Source organism: Taeniopygia guttata, chromosome 7 (genome assembly GCF_048771995.1).
Source record: "Taeniopygia guttata chromosome 7, bTaeGut7.mat, whole genome shotgun sequence".
In the NCBI taxonomy this organism is placed as follows: Eukaryota; Metazoa; Chordata; class Aves; order Passeriformes; family Estrildidae; genus Taeniopygia; species Taeniopygia guttata.
In genome coordinates this window covers 4,189,144-4,208,272 of record NC_133032.1, presented here as the reverse complement: position 1 = coordinate 4,208,272, position 19,129 = coordinate 4,189,144, and the positions used below count along the sequence as shown (strand labels likewise).

Genomic DNA, 19,129 nt, shown 5'->3' with positions numbered 1-19,129 from the left:
CCCTTGATACCAAAGGGTGACAGTTGTTATCGGGATGTGCAAGGAAATTTCTGTCTGGAGAAGTAACTGAACTGAGCACCATGCTGCAGACGGACTGCAAATACCTGAGTTGGCCGAGAAAAAAATGTACTTTAGGAAAATTAGGAGAAAATGGCAATAAAAAACATAGCTCCCAAGAGGGATTTTGTGGTGTCTCTGTAGACCATCCCCTGTTCTTAGGTCATTGTGGTCAGTGTGTGTGGTTTGGAGTGAGGAGAATGCAGGAACAGTACATCGGGTGGCCCCAAAGGGAGGGGTGTGACATTAATTAAAATCTGTTCAGAATTTAGCTTACACACTCGCTCTGAAATAATTCTCTGAACAGCCTAAGATGCTGCTTTTTAGCAGTGCAACAGTTACCAGTTGGAGACACAGGGAGGAAGATTTTTTCAGCTGAAACTTCTTATCCTCAAACATAAGTCAAAGCCTGAAGACAGAAAGAAACCTTCTCACCATGTGAGCTTTCAAAGCAGTGTATTGCACAATCTGAATAGGTTATTTTTGAATGCTTTTTTTCCTGTGTTAGGAGCTGCTTTCTGTGTGGAACAGCTCTTCAGAGTTGTTTACTGACCTCAGTGAGTAAGTTTTTAGTAGTAATTAGTTCAGGAGTAGTTAATCCACACAGATTACAGCTTTAATTCTGTCCCATATAGTTTGGTATCCTGAAGCCAGTTACAGAAGATTAAGTAGTTAAGATCCTGCAAATAAAAGCTGTGATAGCTATGAAATCTCTGGTCTGAGGTAGATTCTTTAATGGACGCTAAACCTCTCCCAGCTGGTGATGATACCCCCTGGTGATAGCACACAACAGTCCACACTTCAAAGTCAGTAAAGCAGAAGAGAGAATGACAGGAGCAGCAGCAAAAGGGAAGCTCACCAAGCTGCTGTGGGCTTGGGCTGGCGTGGAGCAGAGCAGTGACCCAGCCTGTCCCTGTTCCTTCCCTGCAGGTGTACGTGAGCGAGCCCAGCGCCATGGAGTTCACTTCCTGCCAGGTGAAGGCACACGTGGGGCAGGTGCTGGAGCTGCCCCTGAGGATCAGTGGCCGGACCAGCGTGGACAGGGGCGAGCTGGTCCCCCTGAGCGACTGCTCACAGCTGGAGCTGGGGGTGGAGCTGGAGAACCCTGGCGTGTTCAGCCCACTTGAAGGTGCTTTAACTCCCTCCCTGGTTTGGAAGTTAAACTGGTGACAGGTCACACCTCTCCCAAGTCACCCTTTTCCCTTAAATCACTGATTCATAGTTCTGTACAGTATCCCCACAGAACTGCCAACCTCAGAGAGGAGGGGGTCCAAGTAGTTTTATTTTGAGGATATATTTGCTTTTTTATGCAGAATGGTTTGAGATGGAGAGACCTTAAAAGTTCTTCCAGCCCCACCCTCTGCAATGGGCAAGGACACATTTCACCTGTCCCAGGCTGCTCCAAGCCTTGTCCAGCCTGGCCTTGGGCACTTTTAGGGATTCAGGGGTAGCCACAGCTTCTCTGGGCGCCCTGTGCCAGAGCCCTACCACTCTCTCAGACAAGAATTCTTTCCCAGTATCCTATCTAAACCTGTTCTCTTTCAGTTTGATGCCATTCTCCCTTGTCCTGTCCCTACATATCTTTGTAGAAAGTTCTCTCCATCTTTTTGGTAGGTAGCCTTCAAACAGCTGTGTTGAATTTGATGAACAAGCCTGGACATTTCTTTGCAAATAAGCTCTTGTATATTTTTAATTTATCTGACAGGAAGACTTAAGCCAACTGCTGATTTTTGCAGTGGAGTGAGACTGAAGGCTGAATTTCAGGGGTACACCAGGCTGGTGGTTGTGTACACCCACGGGCACGTGCACCTCAGTGCCAGCATCACCATCGCCACTTATCTCCCGCTGAGAGTGAGTCTGCTTCCTCTGCTCCTGGAGAGATCCAGGATCCAGCACTGAAGCACCTTTACATGACAGGGAGCAGGTTATGCAAGGAATAGGCTTGAAAAACTGAGGTGGGTGGGTTTACATTCCACCACTGGCTGGTTCAGTGAAGAAAATAAGAAAGAAGCTGAGTCCAGGGTCAGTAGATGGAAATACAGAAGAGGCTGCTTTCTTATTTTCTTGCCTCATCTGCAGAAGCCTAGCACTGACTGCAGGCTGAAGTCCGAGTATTTCACCATAGCTTTCCCTCAATATGGAAAAAATGTTAGTGCAAATACTACAGATTTGTGTTGATAATGAATGTAATATGACGTTGTGAAACACAAACTGGAAAGGTTTTTGTGCACTAAATGTCGGGTTCACTGCTGTGGTGGTGAACTGCACAGGCTGTGCCAGGGATACACATCAGTGCAGAATTTGTTAGACAGATTTGAAGTAAAACTTGTGTAGGAGAATAACTACATACACAGAATTGTTCTGGAGAGAGCACTGGCAAGTGAAAGTACAATTTGATGTAATTTCATCCATTTTAAATACTTCTTTAAAAGTATAGCAGAATACTATCTCTCTGTGCTCAGAAGAATATATTAGGGATCTCCCTTTTGCTGTAATTCTTCATGAGAGAGATGTGATTAAAATGCAGCTAAAACTTGTCTTTGGATCTGTTGCTTCCTTTGAATCCAGCTGGACAGAATCCTTGTGGATTTTGGTGCAGCTCTGTTTTTCACTAAGTGTGCTGACAAACCACTGCATGGGAGAAATCACAGCCTTATCCAAGTAGAGCTGTTCCATTCAGAAGGAGGTTTATTTTGCAGAGCACAACCAAACAGTGTACATAGATGATTAATTTTCAATTAATTAATTGATTACAGGCTATCGATCCACCATCAGTCGTTTTAGTGACTTTGGGTTCCTCTAAGGATATGTTGTTTGAAGGAGGACCGAAGCCATGGGTCCAAGAACCTTCCAAGTTCTTCAGGAACGTTGCTGCTGAGGATGCAGAAAGCATTGCCTCCTCTTTACTTGAACTTCCCCCACCTCGAAAGAGCAACCAGCACTGGGTTAGGGTGCTGTGCAGGAGCCTGGGAGAGCAGGTGAGTGCCAGAAGGGCCTGCTGTTGCCCTCCATCAGGTGCTGAGAACTGGCTCCAGACAGATTTATGGTGCCATATGCCTGTTACATAGCTAGATGCTTTTATAATGAGCCAGTAAAGAACTTGGGTAAGTATGTTGTTTATGCATTTTGATGCAGATTTTAGAGTGAGCATTTCACAACTGTCATGGTTTGACGCTGGCACAATGCCAGCGCCCCATGAAAATACAACTTACCAATCAAATGCTGTGAAATGTGATCAAGAACAGAGCAAAGCAGGCCAAACTTAATAAGAAAGGAAAAAGCTTTATTACACTACTACTACTGCTACTACTATAAAAGGGAAAGAAAGGAAATAAAAACACACAAAATTCGAAATGAAAACCTTCCAAAACATTTCTCCTCCCTCCACCCAACTCCACCAAACCCCAGCGAGACCCATTTGGATCCTTAATCAAGTTTTCACCCTTCAATATAATCAATACTGAGTCCATCGGGGAAGAGAGGAGTCCCCCTTGCAACCATAGACCCCCAGGAAACACAACTGCCACCTTTTGTGTTTCCAATGTCACACGTGGCACCGCCCAGACACACAGGCCAGTGTGACACTCTCCTCTCCATGTCACAGTGCTCTCACCACCGGGCATGGACAGAGACTGCTTATAGGGCCCCTTTAAGGATGCTTTGCCAAGGACCACCAGGAACAACAGTCCAGTATCACAATTCGGGACTAGAGTCCCCCCCATTTTCCCCTGGGGCCGAGGGTCCAAAAGACAGAGATCGCCTTCTCTTCTTCCTGAAGATGGAGGGCATCCTCACACCCTCCTCAGCTCTCTCTCTGTCCACTCCAAAACTGGTAGTTGCTGCAGAAGGTCTCTTGGCTCACCAATGCATCCCCCTAAAATGCAGTCCCTCTTGAAAGAAAGAGTGGTTCAGTCTATGGTAAACAAGCAGAGTCCAGCCAAAAAGCCACTCTATCATCTGCCCCCAACCTTCTTCTCTAAACATCTGAGGTTTCAAGCTGTCTCTCTTTTCTTCAAATTCAGGAGGAGTAATATTTCATAAAGCCTTCATTTCTCAGGAAGGGTTAAAAGTCCCAACTCCCAAGGATGGCTCGCTGCCCAGGCTCCAGCTCCCACAGCCCGGCTGGGCACCTTGCGGCCCTCCCGCTCTTCTCCTTCCCTGCGGCGAACTGCTGATAAAACCACCGAGTCTCTTTTTTCTCTCTTGGGAGAGAGAGAGACTCTGGGGGAGAACGGAGACATCCCAGATTTCTCCACCCTTCCATCTGCAGGAGCTGACCCAGCCGGTTCAGATCTTTTACCTCCTGGCCTACCTGTGCAGGCCGCATGGCTCCCCTCCCCCACCCAGCCCAGGCTGCGGGGGGAGGTCTGTATCATGCGATGACCGGAACCAAAGAAGGACGAGTCCTCCTGGGAATTCCGCTTTTAACCCCTCTGTGTTCTCAGAGGCGTGTCCACCTTCAATTGGTCACCCCAAGTGTCAATATCTAAACCTGACCCCTGACTGGATGAACCTCTTCCTTCTAAAAAAAAATTCTCTTCCTGTGTCAAACCATGACAACAACATTACATTAAAAGTGTTTTATGATGGGTTTATGTGGGAATCCAGGGCTTCCCTCTGGCTGCCCTGGCAGGTCTGGGACCCTGGCAGGGGTCAGGAACCCCCCTGGACAGAGCCCCGAGAGACACTGTCTGTGATCTCTGTCCATGGAGAGGAGTTTTCAATCTTACAGGATGAATTACAAGCTTTGAGTGTTTGATAAGAGTAATAATTAAGTGTGACACGGGTGCAAAAGTAAAATTATAGGTTTCTAGATTAGGGGTTCAGAGGGGACAAGATGGAGGAAATTGGGTGTGTCTTGTCCTTTTCCTCCTTCTTCATGCCCTCCATGTTTCACTGTAGTGTTGGCATTTTTCTATTGGTTTAGGCTGGGAACACACTGTTCAACGTAGATGATAGATATTGGCACATTATTGTAAATATAGTACACGTAGTTTCTGGTATATAATGTTTGTACCATCCCACTGAGGGGCAGAGCCCCACACGCTGCCCTGCAGGACAGACCTGCGGCAGGGCAGCAGAACATGTTAGAGATAAACAGAATAAACCACCTTGAAACCAGCACAGACGAATTATGGCTTCTGCTTTGGCAGCGGGGCAGAAAGACAGAGACTTTCTACAATCTCGGAATCACCAATACCCACAGATTCCGACAGGTTTATTGCAGTATAAATGCAAGTTGTGGAAGCCTTATGTTGTGGGATGCATTGAACATCCTAATAAGTGCAGGTTCATTGTACATGAATAGGATCAGAGCAGAAGGTTACTGAGCAGGCTGACTCCTCTGTCTGACCTGCTCCTCTTAACTGTGGTACCTTCCAGTGTAATTCTGTTTATTCTAAGAAATGGCAGCCCTAGGAATTGACTGCTCTACTCTCTGTGCAGCCTTGGTGAGCGTGTCTGTGCTCATTTTCCTCTTGGTTTTGTTCTCTCCAACATATAGAAGTGATTTCTCCTGCTTTACTCACCCTCCTCAGCCCATGAAGCTTTTAGCTTCAATATAATATTCTTCTGCAATTCTGCAGGGCTTAAGCATTTTGGTTGGGCTGCCAAGTTCCACTGATTTCCTCAGTGGACACTTTGCAAAGTGGAGCTGTTCCTGTCAGTGCAGATTCCAAAGGAACAGGCCTTGGTGTTGATGTGCAGGTCTGTGCAAGGCTGGCTGTCCCCAGCACATCACACCTGCGTGGCTCTGCCCAGCACCAGTGCATGGGGGGATGGGGCAGGCGACCAGAGCTGCCTCAGCCTTCTCTGGTTTTATATCCACTTCACTTTGCTGAAGGCTAAAAAAAGGAGTGTAAAATAAAAGATGTTTTTAAACACACTGAAGTGACTATAAATGTCACCTTTGGGTTGGTCTGTTCTCACTATGCAAGAATACCTGCTGTTTCCTTTCTCAGTTACATGAGATTTGTTGTTTGAATCAAATTTGATAGTCATGAACATGAACACCGAGGAAAGAGTTCCCAGGAACAGTACTTTCATAGCGATAAAGAATTGTTCTTGAGATGTGCTCCCTCTTTTACATCTTCCTGTGTCTTAATAGTGCTGTAAATCCCCAAGCATTGTATTTTTGCTTTTCATTCTGATATCACAGTGTAACTGAGACCTGTGGAAATACAGCATGCCTGAACTAAACTCTTTCCTCATTTGCTGCTTTCAGGTTATTACCTTAATGCAGTTGGGAGCAGCCCCACAGTCACCAGCCCTTTCCCAGTGGTTGAGCCCACTGCCGTGAAGCTCATCTGTGCTCTCCCTTCCCGGCTGGCTTTGATTCCTGTTTATGGCAGCCCTCAGCTTCCTCTCTCCTGCCCTTTGCTCCAGCAGAGCAAGCAACTGGTAAGCCTGGGAAGTGGCAGGAGAAGAAGGTGTTCTTACAGCTGAAAAATCAGTGTTTGGAGCTCCATGTGTGAAACATGGCAGCTGCTGCAAGAGGAGCAGTAACTGGTGCTGTGGCCACACTGTGCCCTTGGGGGCTCCTGCACAGAGCAGGCTGGGGGAGTCCTGCAGTAAAGGGACAGTAGATATGTGTAGATTATCAGGCATAAGGAACTTTGCTATTCTGTTTTTCTTGCTAACGGGTGTTGTCACATGTTGGCTGCTGAGTAAGCCACATTTTGTTGTGTTAATATTCCCCGGCAAATGTAAAAGTCATCCTCCTTCCCTAAAATGAATCATTTTAAAGAGCTTCTATGTAATAACAAGAGGAGATGGAGACTTTTGTGTATTGTTAGCCACCTCAGAGCTCACCTGCTTTTCTGGCTCCATTATGTGTCAGCTTACCTTGGTGCACTGCTGTTGCTAATGCATTTCACCAGAGCAACACCAGAATTTTGAGCTTTAACAAACAGCGGTGTTTGTCATCATTTATTTGAATTTTAAAAACAATTTCATTGAGCTGTGGTTCAATTTTGTTGTTGTTGGTTTGGGGATTTGTTTTTTTTAAGGTAATTCACTGGCTAAAAAAACCCCAAACCCATGCTCCAGTAAAACCCCCTTAGAGTTCAGAGATTCACAGAATGCTCTGAGTTGGAAGGGATCATAAGGATCATGGAGTCCAACTCTAAATGGCCCATAGAGGACTTGAACCTACCTGGTGTAAGCAGCACTATGCTCTGACCAGCTGAGATAATCTCAGGGCTGTTGGAGCACAGCTGAATGCCTTGCACTGATGGCTCCTTTTAACAAACATTCCTTATGCATTGATGTTGTAACAAACCTCATGGAACTCAGCATATGTTTTCTTTAATGATTAAAAAATCCGGTTGTATCGGTTCAGTTCAAAATATTCCTTCTTTTTCAGGTTCCTGTTTCCAGTTACTGCAATCCAGTGCTGGATTTGGCTGCCTATGACCAGCAAGGCAGGAAATTTGATAACTTCAGCTCCCTTAGTATTGTGTGGGAATCCACAAATAAGGCCATTGCTTGTATTGAGACGGAGCTGCCAATGGAGCTGACTCTGAAGGAGGAGGGCAATGGTCAGAAGAAAATGCAGGGCATGAATGGGCTGAAATGAGCATTTCTTTATTTGAAGGTCCAGATTAAATCTGTTTGTCAGTGTCTCATCTTGATTAAAGAAATTACTGTAATCTGCAGTCATACTTCAGTTTAACATCAATGTACATTTTTTAGTGTGTGCTATTAAAGAGAGGAGAAAAAAGGAACCAAGTCCAATGTCTAGAACCTGTCTTGAGAGAGAAAGTTCTTGTCTGATGAGAATGAGCCTAGAGGAGCTGAATGTATTTCTCATCTTTGTTGCATTCTAGGCTTACAAACTGTGGTAGTTGACCGTGAGTTTGGAACTGCTGCCATCTCTGCCACTGCCACTGGATTCCAGCAGCCCCACCTGAAGGCAGCCAGAGCCCACATACTGGTAACAGTACCTGGGGGAATTTGCCATTTCCCTGTGGTCAATGCCCAGTGTTCTGGTGGCTTTATTTCCTCCACACACAGTACTGTACAAATCAGGCAGCTCCCTGGTGCAGTCTGGTTACTTCTGCAGAGGTTTGATACTGGTTCATGGTTTTCCTGCTTTCCTCTGCACTAGGTGCTGCTATCCAAATCAAATTTGTCCAAGTCCTTGGGAGTTTTTTAACCATCTGAGCAAGGGCATTACAGCGAAGAGTTTCAGTTGGTTTTGTTTCAATGTAGGGTTTTTTTATGAATTGGTGAATCCCTGCTGCTTGTCCTTCACTAAAGCAGCCATGTGCTTCATGCAGCTGTCACTGGGGAAAGCAAATGGATTATTGCCCCTGCAGAGCTGGGTGGGAAAGTTCTGCATGAGCAAAGCAAAAGCTGAATGATTCCTCATATGGACCATATGTTAGTCTGGGCTCTGACTGATGCTCTCTTTTTTTTTCCTGATGCCAGCCATAAGCCCAGGCTCTCATTTTACAAGACATTAGCCACTCCCTGAAATACCTAGCTAGGGAAGAAAAACAGTAAAAGGTAATGATGATGAACAAAGAGGGCAGGTGTAAACAGCTGGCAGTTTTCTGTTTATGTCACTTTTGTAAACTGAACATAAGGGCAGGTTTCAGCCTGTGGAATAACCTGGCATGTGCAATAACTGACTCTTAAAATATTCTGCTTCCTAACTGGAATGTCTGTTTAATCTTGTTAGCAGGATTTAAGTGGATTTGAACTATATGCAGTACCTTGAAAACATACTTGAGGCAAAAAGTTAAATATGCAATGAGAGGTTACAGGGTTTAACTCAAAGCAGGTAGCAGATGGCACCAGTAATGTGAAATACTCTGTGGGCCAGGTTCTTCTCAGCTTGGCCCAGGTGTGGCATCTGCTTAGTAAATTCTTTGAGAGGTGATCTTTTTTGCCACTTGGTTCTTGACTTTTCTGTGAGGTTTCCACTCTTCTCATGTTGGGAAAGCATGGTGCAGATGTGTTTCCCCTGAAGAATTTGACTATGGCTTAATGAGAAGTACCACAGAGACACAGTTACTTTGCTGCTGAAGTTATTTGAGATATTTGGTTGTGTTTCTTTTTTTTTTTTTTTTTCTCTCTCTTAGAAATTGAGCTGTAATATGGATACTTGATGTTCTACAATAATTTTGTAGTTCACTGTGCTCTGCTTTGTTAAACCAGTATTATATATTCTTTCTTACTTTTAGAAATAATTAGTAAAGAGGCTGCTCTAAACTTTGCCTTGAGTTCGGAGAACACTGGCATATTCTTAAGTTCTATTCTCTGTGTTTAAATTTAGGAGGGCTCTGTAGATGCCAGTCCTGCTGCACTTTGTGGGCTCATGAATGAGTTGGTTTTTTTTAATGAGGTGACCTGGGTGCATTTTTCAAGTACATCAGCAATGGGCTGCTCTGTTCTGCTTTCAAACCTGCCCATTCTCCTTTCTTGCAGCCAAAAACGCAAAGAGAAATCTAGTAGATGGGATATTAAGATGTTTTGACTGCTGTTCCATGCTTAAGTGGAACACCCTATTATGTCATTAGGGAAAGATCACATCCTTTCTACATCAAGGAAATAATTCTACTAATGAGGTGAAATGGGTACAGAGTACTGACTTCCTCTAGAAATCTTTTTCCTTTTCTGAGCTGATGTTGTTATGAGTGAGTGATTAAAGCTGCATTTGGTCCAGTATTCATGTACTTACACTGAAGGAAGAATTTCTTTTGGTGGCCTGCTAAGAAGCATGAAAAGATGAGTTAGAGCTAGAACACTTTGTGCATTTTCCTTATCATTCTGTATGACTTGGGCCCGTGGCTCAGAGTTAATACCCTGTTTGTGCTTGTCAGACATCATTCACTGATCCTGCAGTGCTGGGCCCTTGTCCTCTGCCTTGGCCAGGGGTGCAGAACAGAGCAGCCCTGAGGATGCCCTTCCCTGTGCTGACTGACTGAGCCCTCTGGATCTTGTGGGCATCTCATCCCTCAGCCTGTGCTCTGAGCTTTGGTTGCCTGCTTTAAACATCCTCTCTGCACACACAGGACTCTGGCAGTGTTGTGCCTCTTTCTGTAACTGCTAACATTGTTCTTGCAGCACGAGGCTGTGCTCCCAGGGCTTGCCACCATTGAAGTGATGCTTGTGGAAGATGTGAAAGTGAGCCCCACTGGGCTCTCCATCTACAACCACCCTGACATCCAGGTGAGGAGTTACTCTGCTGCTTTCCAGCTGCAGGGAGGAAAACATCACACATTACAGGGGGTGTGTGAGGAGACAGCTTTACTGGAAAGATACAATCTTAATTCAGGATGCTTTTCTGGTTTTGCAGGCAGAACTTCTCCTCCAACAAGGTTCTGGATATTTTTTCATTAATACCAGTGTGCCAAATATTGTAAGAGTTACACATGAAGAGACTCAAGGCATTGCTTTGGTGAGTGCAGTATTTTGTGGTTTTATACCTTTTTGCCAACCAGGTTATTGTTCTGCAGCTTCAGCACTCCTGGGCATTTTGCAGCAGGTGTGAATAGAGAGGCAGTAGCTGCATTTTGGATGTGTTTGCCTGTCACGGTTGGGCTTCAGGCAGGGGATCTTTGCACTGGCACTTTCTGCTCTAGCCTCAGGTACAGGAAATTGTTTCATTACAGCTTTGATGCACTTGTGTTCCCTGTATAAGGTAAAAGCCAGTCCCAAGTACCTCACCCATTACAACTTTGTAGTAAAATGTTCCTGATTTCACAAACACACCACAAAGAGTAACATGACAGAATTATTCAGAAGCTATCCATAAGATTAATTGGTTTCCAAAGTAATACTGGAGTATTTGCTGTGGGCCAGTAGTTCTGAAGGTTTCAAATGCTTCTATCCTATAGTGTTGTTTCAGGGTATTTTAAAATCACAGTATTGCATCCTGTTTTTGTGAATAAATATCTATTAAAGAGTTTATGTTGATCTCCATATGAAGTTTCTAATGCACTTTTCCACTAGAAGATGCCAATAAAGTGCAAGTGTGCTTGACTTCATCAGGCCTGGGATATGAAATGCATTCTGCAGTGAACACCAATAAAACTCTGTATTTGCATTGCTGCTTTCATTAGGCAAGAACTTGAAACTAAACAAGTTGCTCTAAAGGGTGGTTTTTACAAATGTATAATTTACAGGTTTGTCTTTTAAAAAGTAATGCTGATAAAGCTGTGAAATAATAATAACTAAGGTGGAAATTAGAATAGCAAAATAATTGGTGGACATTTTAATTGTCTCTAACTATTTTAAGTGTGAGGTGGGAATATTTTTTCCAACTAGGCACAGAAGTGAGAAAAAAGTAGAAGAGATGAGGAGTTTTTTGTACATAGTACACTGTTCAAACTCTTAATAGTTTTTTAGTCAGGTCTCCCTGATGGGTTTAACTGATGTACATGAGATAGGTTCAGTGCTCTTGTCTGGAATTCAGGAGTGGAGCAGTGACAGCAAGACAGGCTTTGTGAAGTGTAGGAAGAGATTTAACTGCCTGTCAGATTAAAGGAGAGAGAAGTCCACATTAAACACATTTTTTAAAAAACGCAACCCCACACACATTTGTCAGGTTTGTTAGCCCTGTGTGCAGTGCTTGGGTTCCATCCCAGTACAAGCCCTGGGTTTTTCCATGGAAGCAGCAGAATGGCCTGGGAAATCAGCAGGCTCTGTAAGGCTGCTGCCATGGCAGGTACCAGTGCAGCCAAGTTGACAGAGGATGAGTTGGCAGTAAACTCTTGTGAGAAACTAAATTCAACTTATCTGGAGCAGTGATTCCCAGACTTTTCAGTGGGACTGCCAAGGAGGAATTCTGTAGCTCTCCCTCTGGTTTTGACACAGCAGCTTCTCTGGGCATGGGTGGGTGGTAGCAGGGGAGGAGTGAAGAGTGGTCAGCAGTGCAATATCCCTGGATACTGGGAGCCACTGGGCACATAATGGGAGAGGAGAACAGCAGAGTTTGCTGAGACAGGAAGAGTTTTAAGAGTTGCAGTAGCCCTGTTTGCCCTTTTCCCTGTTTGCTTTCTCTGGTCTCCCAGCCCAGCTGAGCTCCATTCCAGCTCCCTCCCTGTGCCACTTCCCCTGCCCTGCTACCCAGCCCCTGTGTTAGCCACCCTCTCTGGGAACTGCTGCTGTTCTGGAAGCTGACCTTTATTAAAACTTCACATCCCTTTCTATTTTGAGGCAGAAACAGGAGTAGTGCCCTCACAGAACAAAATGTCAGCTTTCCCCACTGCTCTGCTGCTGGCTCCTGTGGTGCTGCTGGGCAGAGCTGAGAGTTCACTGAGCTCCTGTGCACTGGGGGGCCTGTCCATCTCCCCTTGTTCAGAGTTCAGAGCACACAGCAGGACACCCGACTTCACTGCTCCCTGGCCAAAGGGAGGAGAACAGCTGGGATTGTCCTGAGGTCTGTGACAAGGTCAGGGAGTTGCAGGAGAACTGCAGAGCTGATGTGAGGAGCAAGGTGTGGCTGCATGGCCTTGGCAGAGGGGACTTTGGGATGGGTGCTTAGTTCTGAGGGCTTGTGTTTGGGACCAGAGGTCTCTCTCTTCATTGTTTTATTCTCTTTATCTGTTAAGTGTAACATTCTCTTTCTTTAAAATAAATGTTCTTTAAAATAAACTATTATTTAGTTTTATTAAAGAAACACCTGATCTGTCAATTGTCCTCTTACTTGCCAGGATCTACCACCAGGTTTTGGCTGCTCAGATGAGAAGCAGTGACAGTAGAGTACAAACCTTACAACAAGCAATACCAGTGCTTTACAGGCATAATTTTTGTTCTCACTTTTTGGTTTTTTTTCCCCTTATCACTTTGGTTTTCACTCTAAGAAAATTTTGTTGCTCTAAATGACCACTCAGTGGTCACTCAGGGGGTCACTCGGGGGTCACTCAGGGTCACTCAGGGTTACTCAGTGGTCACTCAGTGGTCACTCAGTGGTCACTCAGGGGGTCACTCAGGGGGTCACTCGGGGGTCACTCAGGGTCATTCATTTGTCACTTGGGGTCACTCAGGATCACTCAGGGGTCACTCGGGTCACTCATTGGTCAGTGGTCACTCATTGGTCACTAAGGGGTCACTCATTGGTCACTAAGGGGTCACTCAGTGGTCACTCGGGGTCGCTCAGGGTCACTCAGGGGTCACTCAGGGTCACTCAGGGGTCACTCACTGACCAGTGATAGAGCGGGCAGCACGGGCTCCAGCCGGGCGTGGGCTGGGGCAGTGACACAGGGACAGTGACAGTCAGGGACACTGGGACACTGGGAGGTCAGGGGTCACTCAGGGGTCACAGGGGTCACTCAGGGGTCACTCACTGACCAGTGGTACAGCGGGCAGTGCGGGCTCCAGCCGGGCGTGGGCAGCAGCCCCTGCAGGGCGCAGGCCAAATTCAGCCCCAGGTAGGAGGTCAGGCACAGCCTGAGGGGCGTGAGGTCACCTGGAGGTCACCGGGAGGGGACACGCACAGGGACAGCACCGGGGCCAGCAGGTCCAGCGAGCCCAGCAGCACCCCCAGAGCCGCCGTTGTCACCGTGGCCACCAGCAGCCAGAGCCGGCCCCGGGACAGCGCCTGAGGGGACATTGGGTACATGGGGACATTTGGGGACATTGGGGACATGGGGACATTTGGGGACATTTATGGACATTGGGGATATGGGGACATTGGGGACATTGGGGGCATTTGGGGACATTGGTGTCACTCACACGCGGCAGCGGCAGCGCGCGGCTCCGGGCCAGGCGGCGGCATCGAGAACCGAGAACCGCCCAGGGCGGCTCCGAACCTGCGGGGACAGCGTGGGGACAACGTGGGGACACTGCCCGGGACACGGGGACAGCGTGGGGACAACGTGGGGACATGGGAACACTGCCCGGGACCCCGCCCAGGGCGGCTCCGAACCTGCGGGGACAGCGGGGACAGCATGGGGACAACGTGGGGACAGCGTAGGGACACTGCCCGGGACATGGGGACAGCACCGGGACATGGGAACACTGCCCGGGACACTGCCTGGGACATGGGGACACTGCCCGGGACCCCGCCCAGGGCGGCACCGAACCTGCGGGGACAGCGGGGAAAGCGTGGGGACAGCGTGGGGACACGGCCCGGGACACGGGGACAGCGTGGGGACAGCGTGGGGACACTGCCCGGGACACGGGGACTCAGGTGACACGGGTGACACTCACTTGTCCCACAGCAGCTGCCCCTCCACGCCGGCACCCAGCAGCAGCGCCGCGCTCAGGTCTGGCCGTCAAGGAAAAGCCCCAAAAATCCCCAAAATTCCCCCAAAATCTCCCCAAAATTCCCACAAAAATTCCCACAAAAATTCTACAAAATCCCCCCAAAATTCCCCCCAAAAATTCTACAAAATCCCCCCAAAAATTCTACAAAATGCCTCCAAAATTCCCCCCAGAAGTTTTACAAAATCCCCCAAAATCCCCAAAATTTCCCCAAAATCCCCCAAATTTCCCCCAAATTCCCCCAAAATTCCTCTCAGCACCCCAAAATCCCCTCAAAACCCCCCAAAATCCCCCCAAAAAATTCTACCAAATCTCCCAAAATACCCCCAAAATCCCACCCAGCACCCCAAAATCCCTTAAAATCCCCCAAAATCCCACCCAGCACCCCAAAACCCCTCCCAGCACCCCAAAATCCCTTAAAAATCCCCCAAAATCCGACCCAGCACTCCAAAAACCCCGCCCAGCACCCCAAAATCCCCATAAAAATTGTAAAAAATCCCCCCAAAATCCTCCAAATCCCTCAAAAATCCCCCCAAAATTCTACAAAATACTCCAAAATCCACCCAGCACCCCAATATCCCCCAAAATCCCTCAAAAATCCCCCAAAATCCCAGCCAGCACCCCAAAATCCCTTAAAATAACCCAAAATCCTCCACAACGCCCTAAAATCCCTTAAAATACCCCAAAATCTCCCCCAAAATCCCCCTGAAATCCCACCCAGCACCCCAAAATCCTCCAAATCCCCCCAAAATCCCCCCAAAATCCCACCCAGCACCCCAAAATCCTCCCACGTTTTGGGGTCCCTCCCATGTTTTACAGTCTCCGCCAGATTTTGGGGTCCTCCCCACGGTTTTGGGGTCCCCCCCAGATTTTGGGGGTCGGATACAGCCCAGGGCCGTGGCCGTGGCGGCCCCGAGGCTCCCGGCCAGGACCGAGCGAGCGATGTCCCTGAGCTCAGCGCAGTGGCTGCACCCCCACAGCACCCCTGCGGGCACCCCAAAATCTCCTGAACCCCAAAATCCCCCTGGGAGACACCCCCAAATCATCCTGAACCCCAAAAACCCTCACAGCACCCCTGGGGGCACCCCAAAATCTCCTGAACCCCAAAAACCCCCACAGCACCCCTAGGGGCACCCCAATATCCATGAACCCCAAAATCCCCCTGGGAGACACCCCCAAATCATCCTGACCCCAAAAACCCCCACAGCACCCCTGGGGGCACCCCAAAATCATCCTGAACCCCAAAAACCCCCACAGAACCCCTGGGGGCACCCCAAAATCTCCTGAACCCCAAAATCCCTCACAGCACCCCTGGGGGCACCCCAAAATCTCCCTGAACTCCAAAATCCCCCTGGGAGACACCCCCAAATCATCCTGAACCCCAAAATCCCTCACAGCACCCCTGGGAGACACCCCCAAATCATCCTGAACCCCAAAAACCCCCACAGAACCCCTGGGGGCACCCCAAAATCTCCTGAACCCCAAAATCCCTCACAGCACCCCTGGGGGCACCCCAAAATCTCCCTGAACTCCAAAATCCCCCTGGGAGACACCCCCAAATCATCCTGAACCCCAAAATCCCTCACAGCACCCCTGGGAGACACCCCCAAATCATCCCTAACCCCAAAATCCCTCACAGCACCCCTGGGGGCACCCCAAAATCTCCCTGAACCCCAAAATCATCCTGAACCCCAAAGTTCCCCTTCCCCATTTTGGGGTCCCCCAATTTTGGGCCACCCCCTCCCCACTTTGGGATCCCCCATCCTGAATTTGGGTCCCCCATCCCCACTTTGGGGTCCCCCCCACCCCGAATTTGGGATCCCCAATTTTGGGGGCCCCACCTCGATTTTGGGGCCACCCCACCCCGAATTTGGGTCCCCCCATCCCCACTTTGGGGTCCCCCCACCCAGAATTTGGGATCCCCACTTTTGGGGGCCCCACCCCCATTTTGGGGCCCCCCCAGCCCGAATTCGGGGTCTCACCTGAGGCCGAGGGGAGGCTCAGCCCCAGCAGGGCCCCGAAGGAGGCGCCGGCCCCACCTTCTTCTGGCTCTGGCCCCGCCCCTTGCCCTGTCTCCGGGGGGCATGGCCACAGGTTCCCTGAGGGTGGGGCAGGAGTCAGGCCACGCCCACAGCCCCACCCCACCACCCCAGGGTGACCCCAGCCCCTGTGACCCCCCCCCATGACCCCAGGGTGACCCCACCCCCATGACCCCTCTGTGACCCCTCAATGACCTTGGGGTGACCCCAGCCCCTGTGACCCCACCATGACCTCGGGGTGACCCCCGCCCCCAGCAGTGCCAGAAGCCATGCCCCATAGCCACGCCCCATGTTCAGCTGGCCCCACCTGCCACGCCCCGGCAGCTCCACCCAACCGGGGCTCAGGTACACCTGCCGGGGGAGGGGCCGGACAGGTGACTGGCCTCGAGGCCCAGCGCCCCCGACAGCAGTGACAGCGCCCTGCCCCCTGCGTGACGTCACGGGGGCGGGGTCAGCGCGGACATGCCCACAGGGCGGGGCTGCCCCGCCCATCCCCTCCCCCGCTCACCGGGGTCCAGCCTGTTGGTGGCCACAGCGCTCAGGAACACGGCGGTCAACAGCATCTGCGGGGGGGGATGGTGACCCCTGACCTCTGACCCTGCTGACCCCATTGCCCATTGACCCCACTGACCTCTGACCCCACCGATCACTGTCCTCTGACCCTGATGACCTCTGACCCCTCTGTCCTCTCAGACCTCTGATCTCACCCCCACAGAGCACCCAGAACATGACCCCAAACCCAGGTGTGCCCCCAGATGTGTGCCCAGGTGCGCCCAGGTGCCCCAGGTGTGCCCAGGTGCCCCCAGGTGTGCCCAGATGCCCCCAGGTGTGCCCAGGTGACTCACGCAGGTGCCCATCAGTGCCCCGATGGCGGTGGTGCCCAGGACCCCACCCTGCCCCAAACCCCAGGTGTGTTCCAGGTGTGCCCAGGTGTGACCCCAGGTGTGCCCAGGTGCCCCAGGTGTGTGCCCAGGTGTGCCCCAGGTGTACCCAGGTGCCCCCAGGTGTATCCCAGGTGTGCCCAGGTGCCCCAGGTGTGACCCCAGGTGTGCCCAGGTGCCCCAGGTATGTGCCCAGGTGTGCCCCAGGTGTACCCAGGTGCCCCCAGGTGTATCCCAGGTGTCCCCAAGTGTGCCCAGGTGCTCCCAGGTGTTCCCAGCTGTGCCCAGGTGACTCACGCAGGTGCCCATCAGCGCCCCGATGGTGGCGGTGCCCAGGACCCCACCCTGCCCCACCACCCAGGTGTGCCCCCAGGTGCCCCCAGGTGTCCCCAGGTGTGCCCAGGTGTGTCCCCAGGTGTGCCCAGGTGTGTGCCCAGGTGCCCCCATGTGCCCCCAAGTGTGACCCCAGGTGTGCCCACATGTGTCCCCAGGTAACCCCAGATGTGCCCAGCTGTGTCCCCAGGTTCCCCAGGTGCCCCAGGAGACTCACGCAGGTGCCCATCAGAGCACCGTTGGCGGCGGTGCCCTGGACCCCGCCCTGCCCCACCACCCAGGGGTCACACAGGGGTCACAGGGTCACACAGGGGTCAGGGGGTCACACAGGGGTCACATAGAGGTCACAGGGTCACACAGGGGTCACACTGGGGTCACAGGGTCACACAGGGGTCAGCACCCCCTGCAGGATGCCCAGGGAACTGCGCTGCAAGGGGAGAGACGGGGTCAGACAGGGGTCACGGGGTCATACAGGGGTCATTGGGTCACGCAGGGGTCACGGGGTCACACAGGGGTCACACAGGCATCGGCACCCCCTGCAGGGTGCCCAGGAAACTGCACTGCAGAGGGGCTGGAGTCCGGCTGGGGGGGGCCGGGAGCTGGAGGGGGAGGGGGGCTCGGGGCTGCTGTCTGAAAGCTCCGCCCCCCACGCCCCTGGCCACGCCCCCGGCACCGCTATGATGTCAGTGGGGAGGCTGTGACATCAGCAGGGCGGTGATGATGTCACCATCACGGCGCTTGCGGGAGGAAATCAGCGGAGTCGGTGGGAAAAGAGACATTTTCAAGGGAAAATTCACATTTTTCCAGGGAAAATTCAGTTTTTATGTAGGAAAATTCGCATATTTCGAGAGAAAATTCACATTTTCCCCGGAAAATTCGCATTTTTGGAAGGAAAATCTACATTTTTCAAGGGAAAAGTCACGTTTTTCGAGGGAAAAATTCACATATTTCCAAGGAAAATTCGCATTTTTGGAAGGAAAATTCCCACTTTGGGGTCACCTCACCCCTTTTTTGGTGACAAAATTCATTTTTCCAGGTGCCAACCCCACCCTTTTTTGGGACCAAACTCCCGATTTTTGGGGCCTAATCCCTTCTTTTTCTGGATCCATCTCCCCTCCTCCATCCGGCCCCATTCTGGGTTAAAATTCCCCAATTTTGGAGTTCTCTCCCCCCCCACCCCCTCCATTCCCATCCCGGTACCTGAAGGGGGGCGCGGGGGTGGGGCCGGCGCGCGCTGCCCTGGCCACGCCCCCTCCCGCGCGCTGCCGCAGGGGGCGTGGCGACGCATGGGGCTTGGTCGGAAGGGGGCGTGGCCTAAATGCGGCTTGTGCGGTATGGGGGACGTGGTCATGCTAATAAATGGGCGTCGTTTTTTAAATGGGCGTGGCTTTGAAAGCCCCGCCCCCTCGGTGCCCTCCAAACCCAGAGGTGAGAGCGCCCAGATTTTAACGGATTTACAGAAAAGAAATCAAAAACATTAGAGGGGAAAAATCCATCGTTTCAGTGGGAAATCGATGTTTTTGCATGGAAAATAGGAATTTTGGGAAAAAACCCCCATACTTTCAGTGGAAAAATCAGTATTTTTGCAGGGAAAATAGGAATTTT

The 19,129-nt window shown here is 50.2% G+C and overlaps 1 protein-coding gene across 1 annotated transcript; it reads right to left on the bottom strand.

Moving 5' to 3' along the window:
• Window positions 1-3,319: 3,319 nt before the first annotated feature.
• On the bottom strand, window positions 3,320-18,812 carry LOC121470250 (solute carrier family 12 member 7-like). The gene is made up of 7 exons (XM_072931978.1): window positions 18,725-18,812; window positions 16,819-16,873; window positions 16,254-16,370; window positions 15,158-15,256; window positions 14,218-14,275; window positions 13,741-13,817; window positions 3,320-11,536 (listed from the first exon to the last, which is right to left on the bottom strand). Exons 2-7 carry the CDS (start codon window positions 16,871-16,873, stop codon window positions 11,529-11,531), a joined length of 414 nt encoding a protein of 137 aa, XP_072788079.1. The 5' UTR covers window positions 18,725-18,812; the 3' UTR covers window positions 3,320-11,528.
• Window positions 18,813-19,129: the final 317 nt, after the last annotated feature.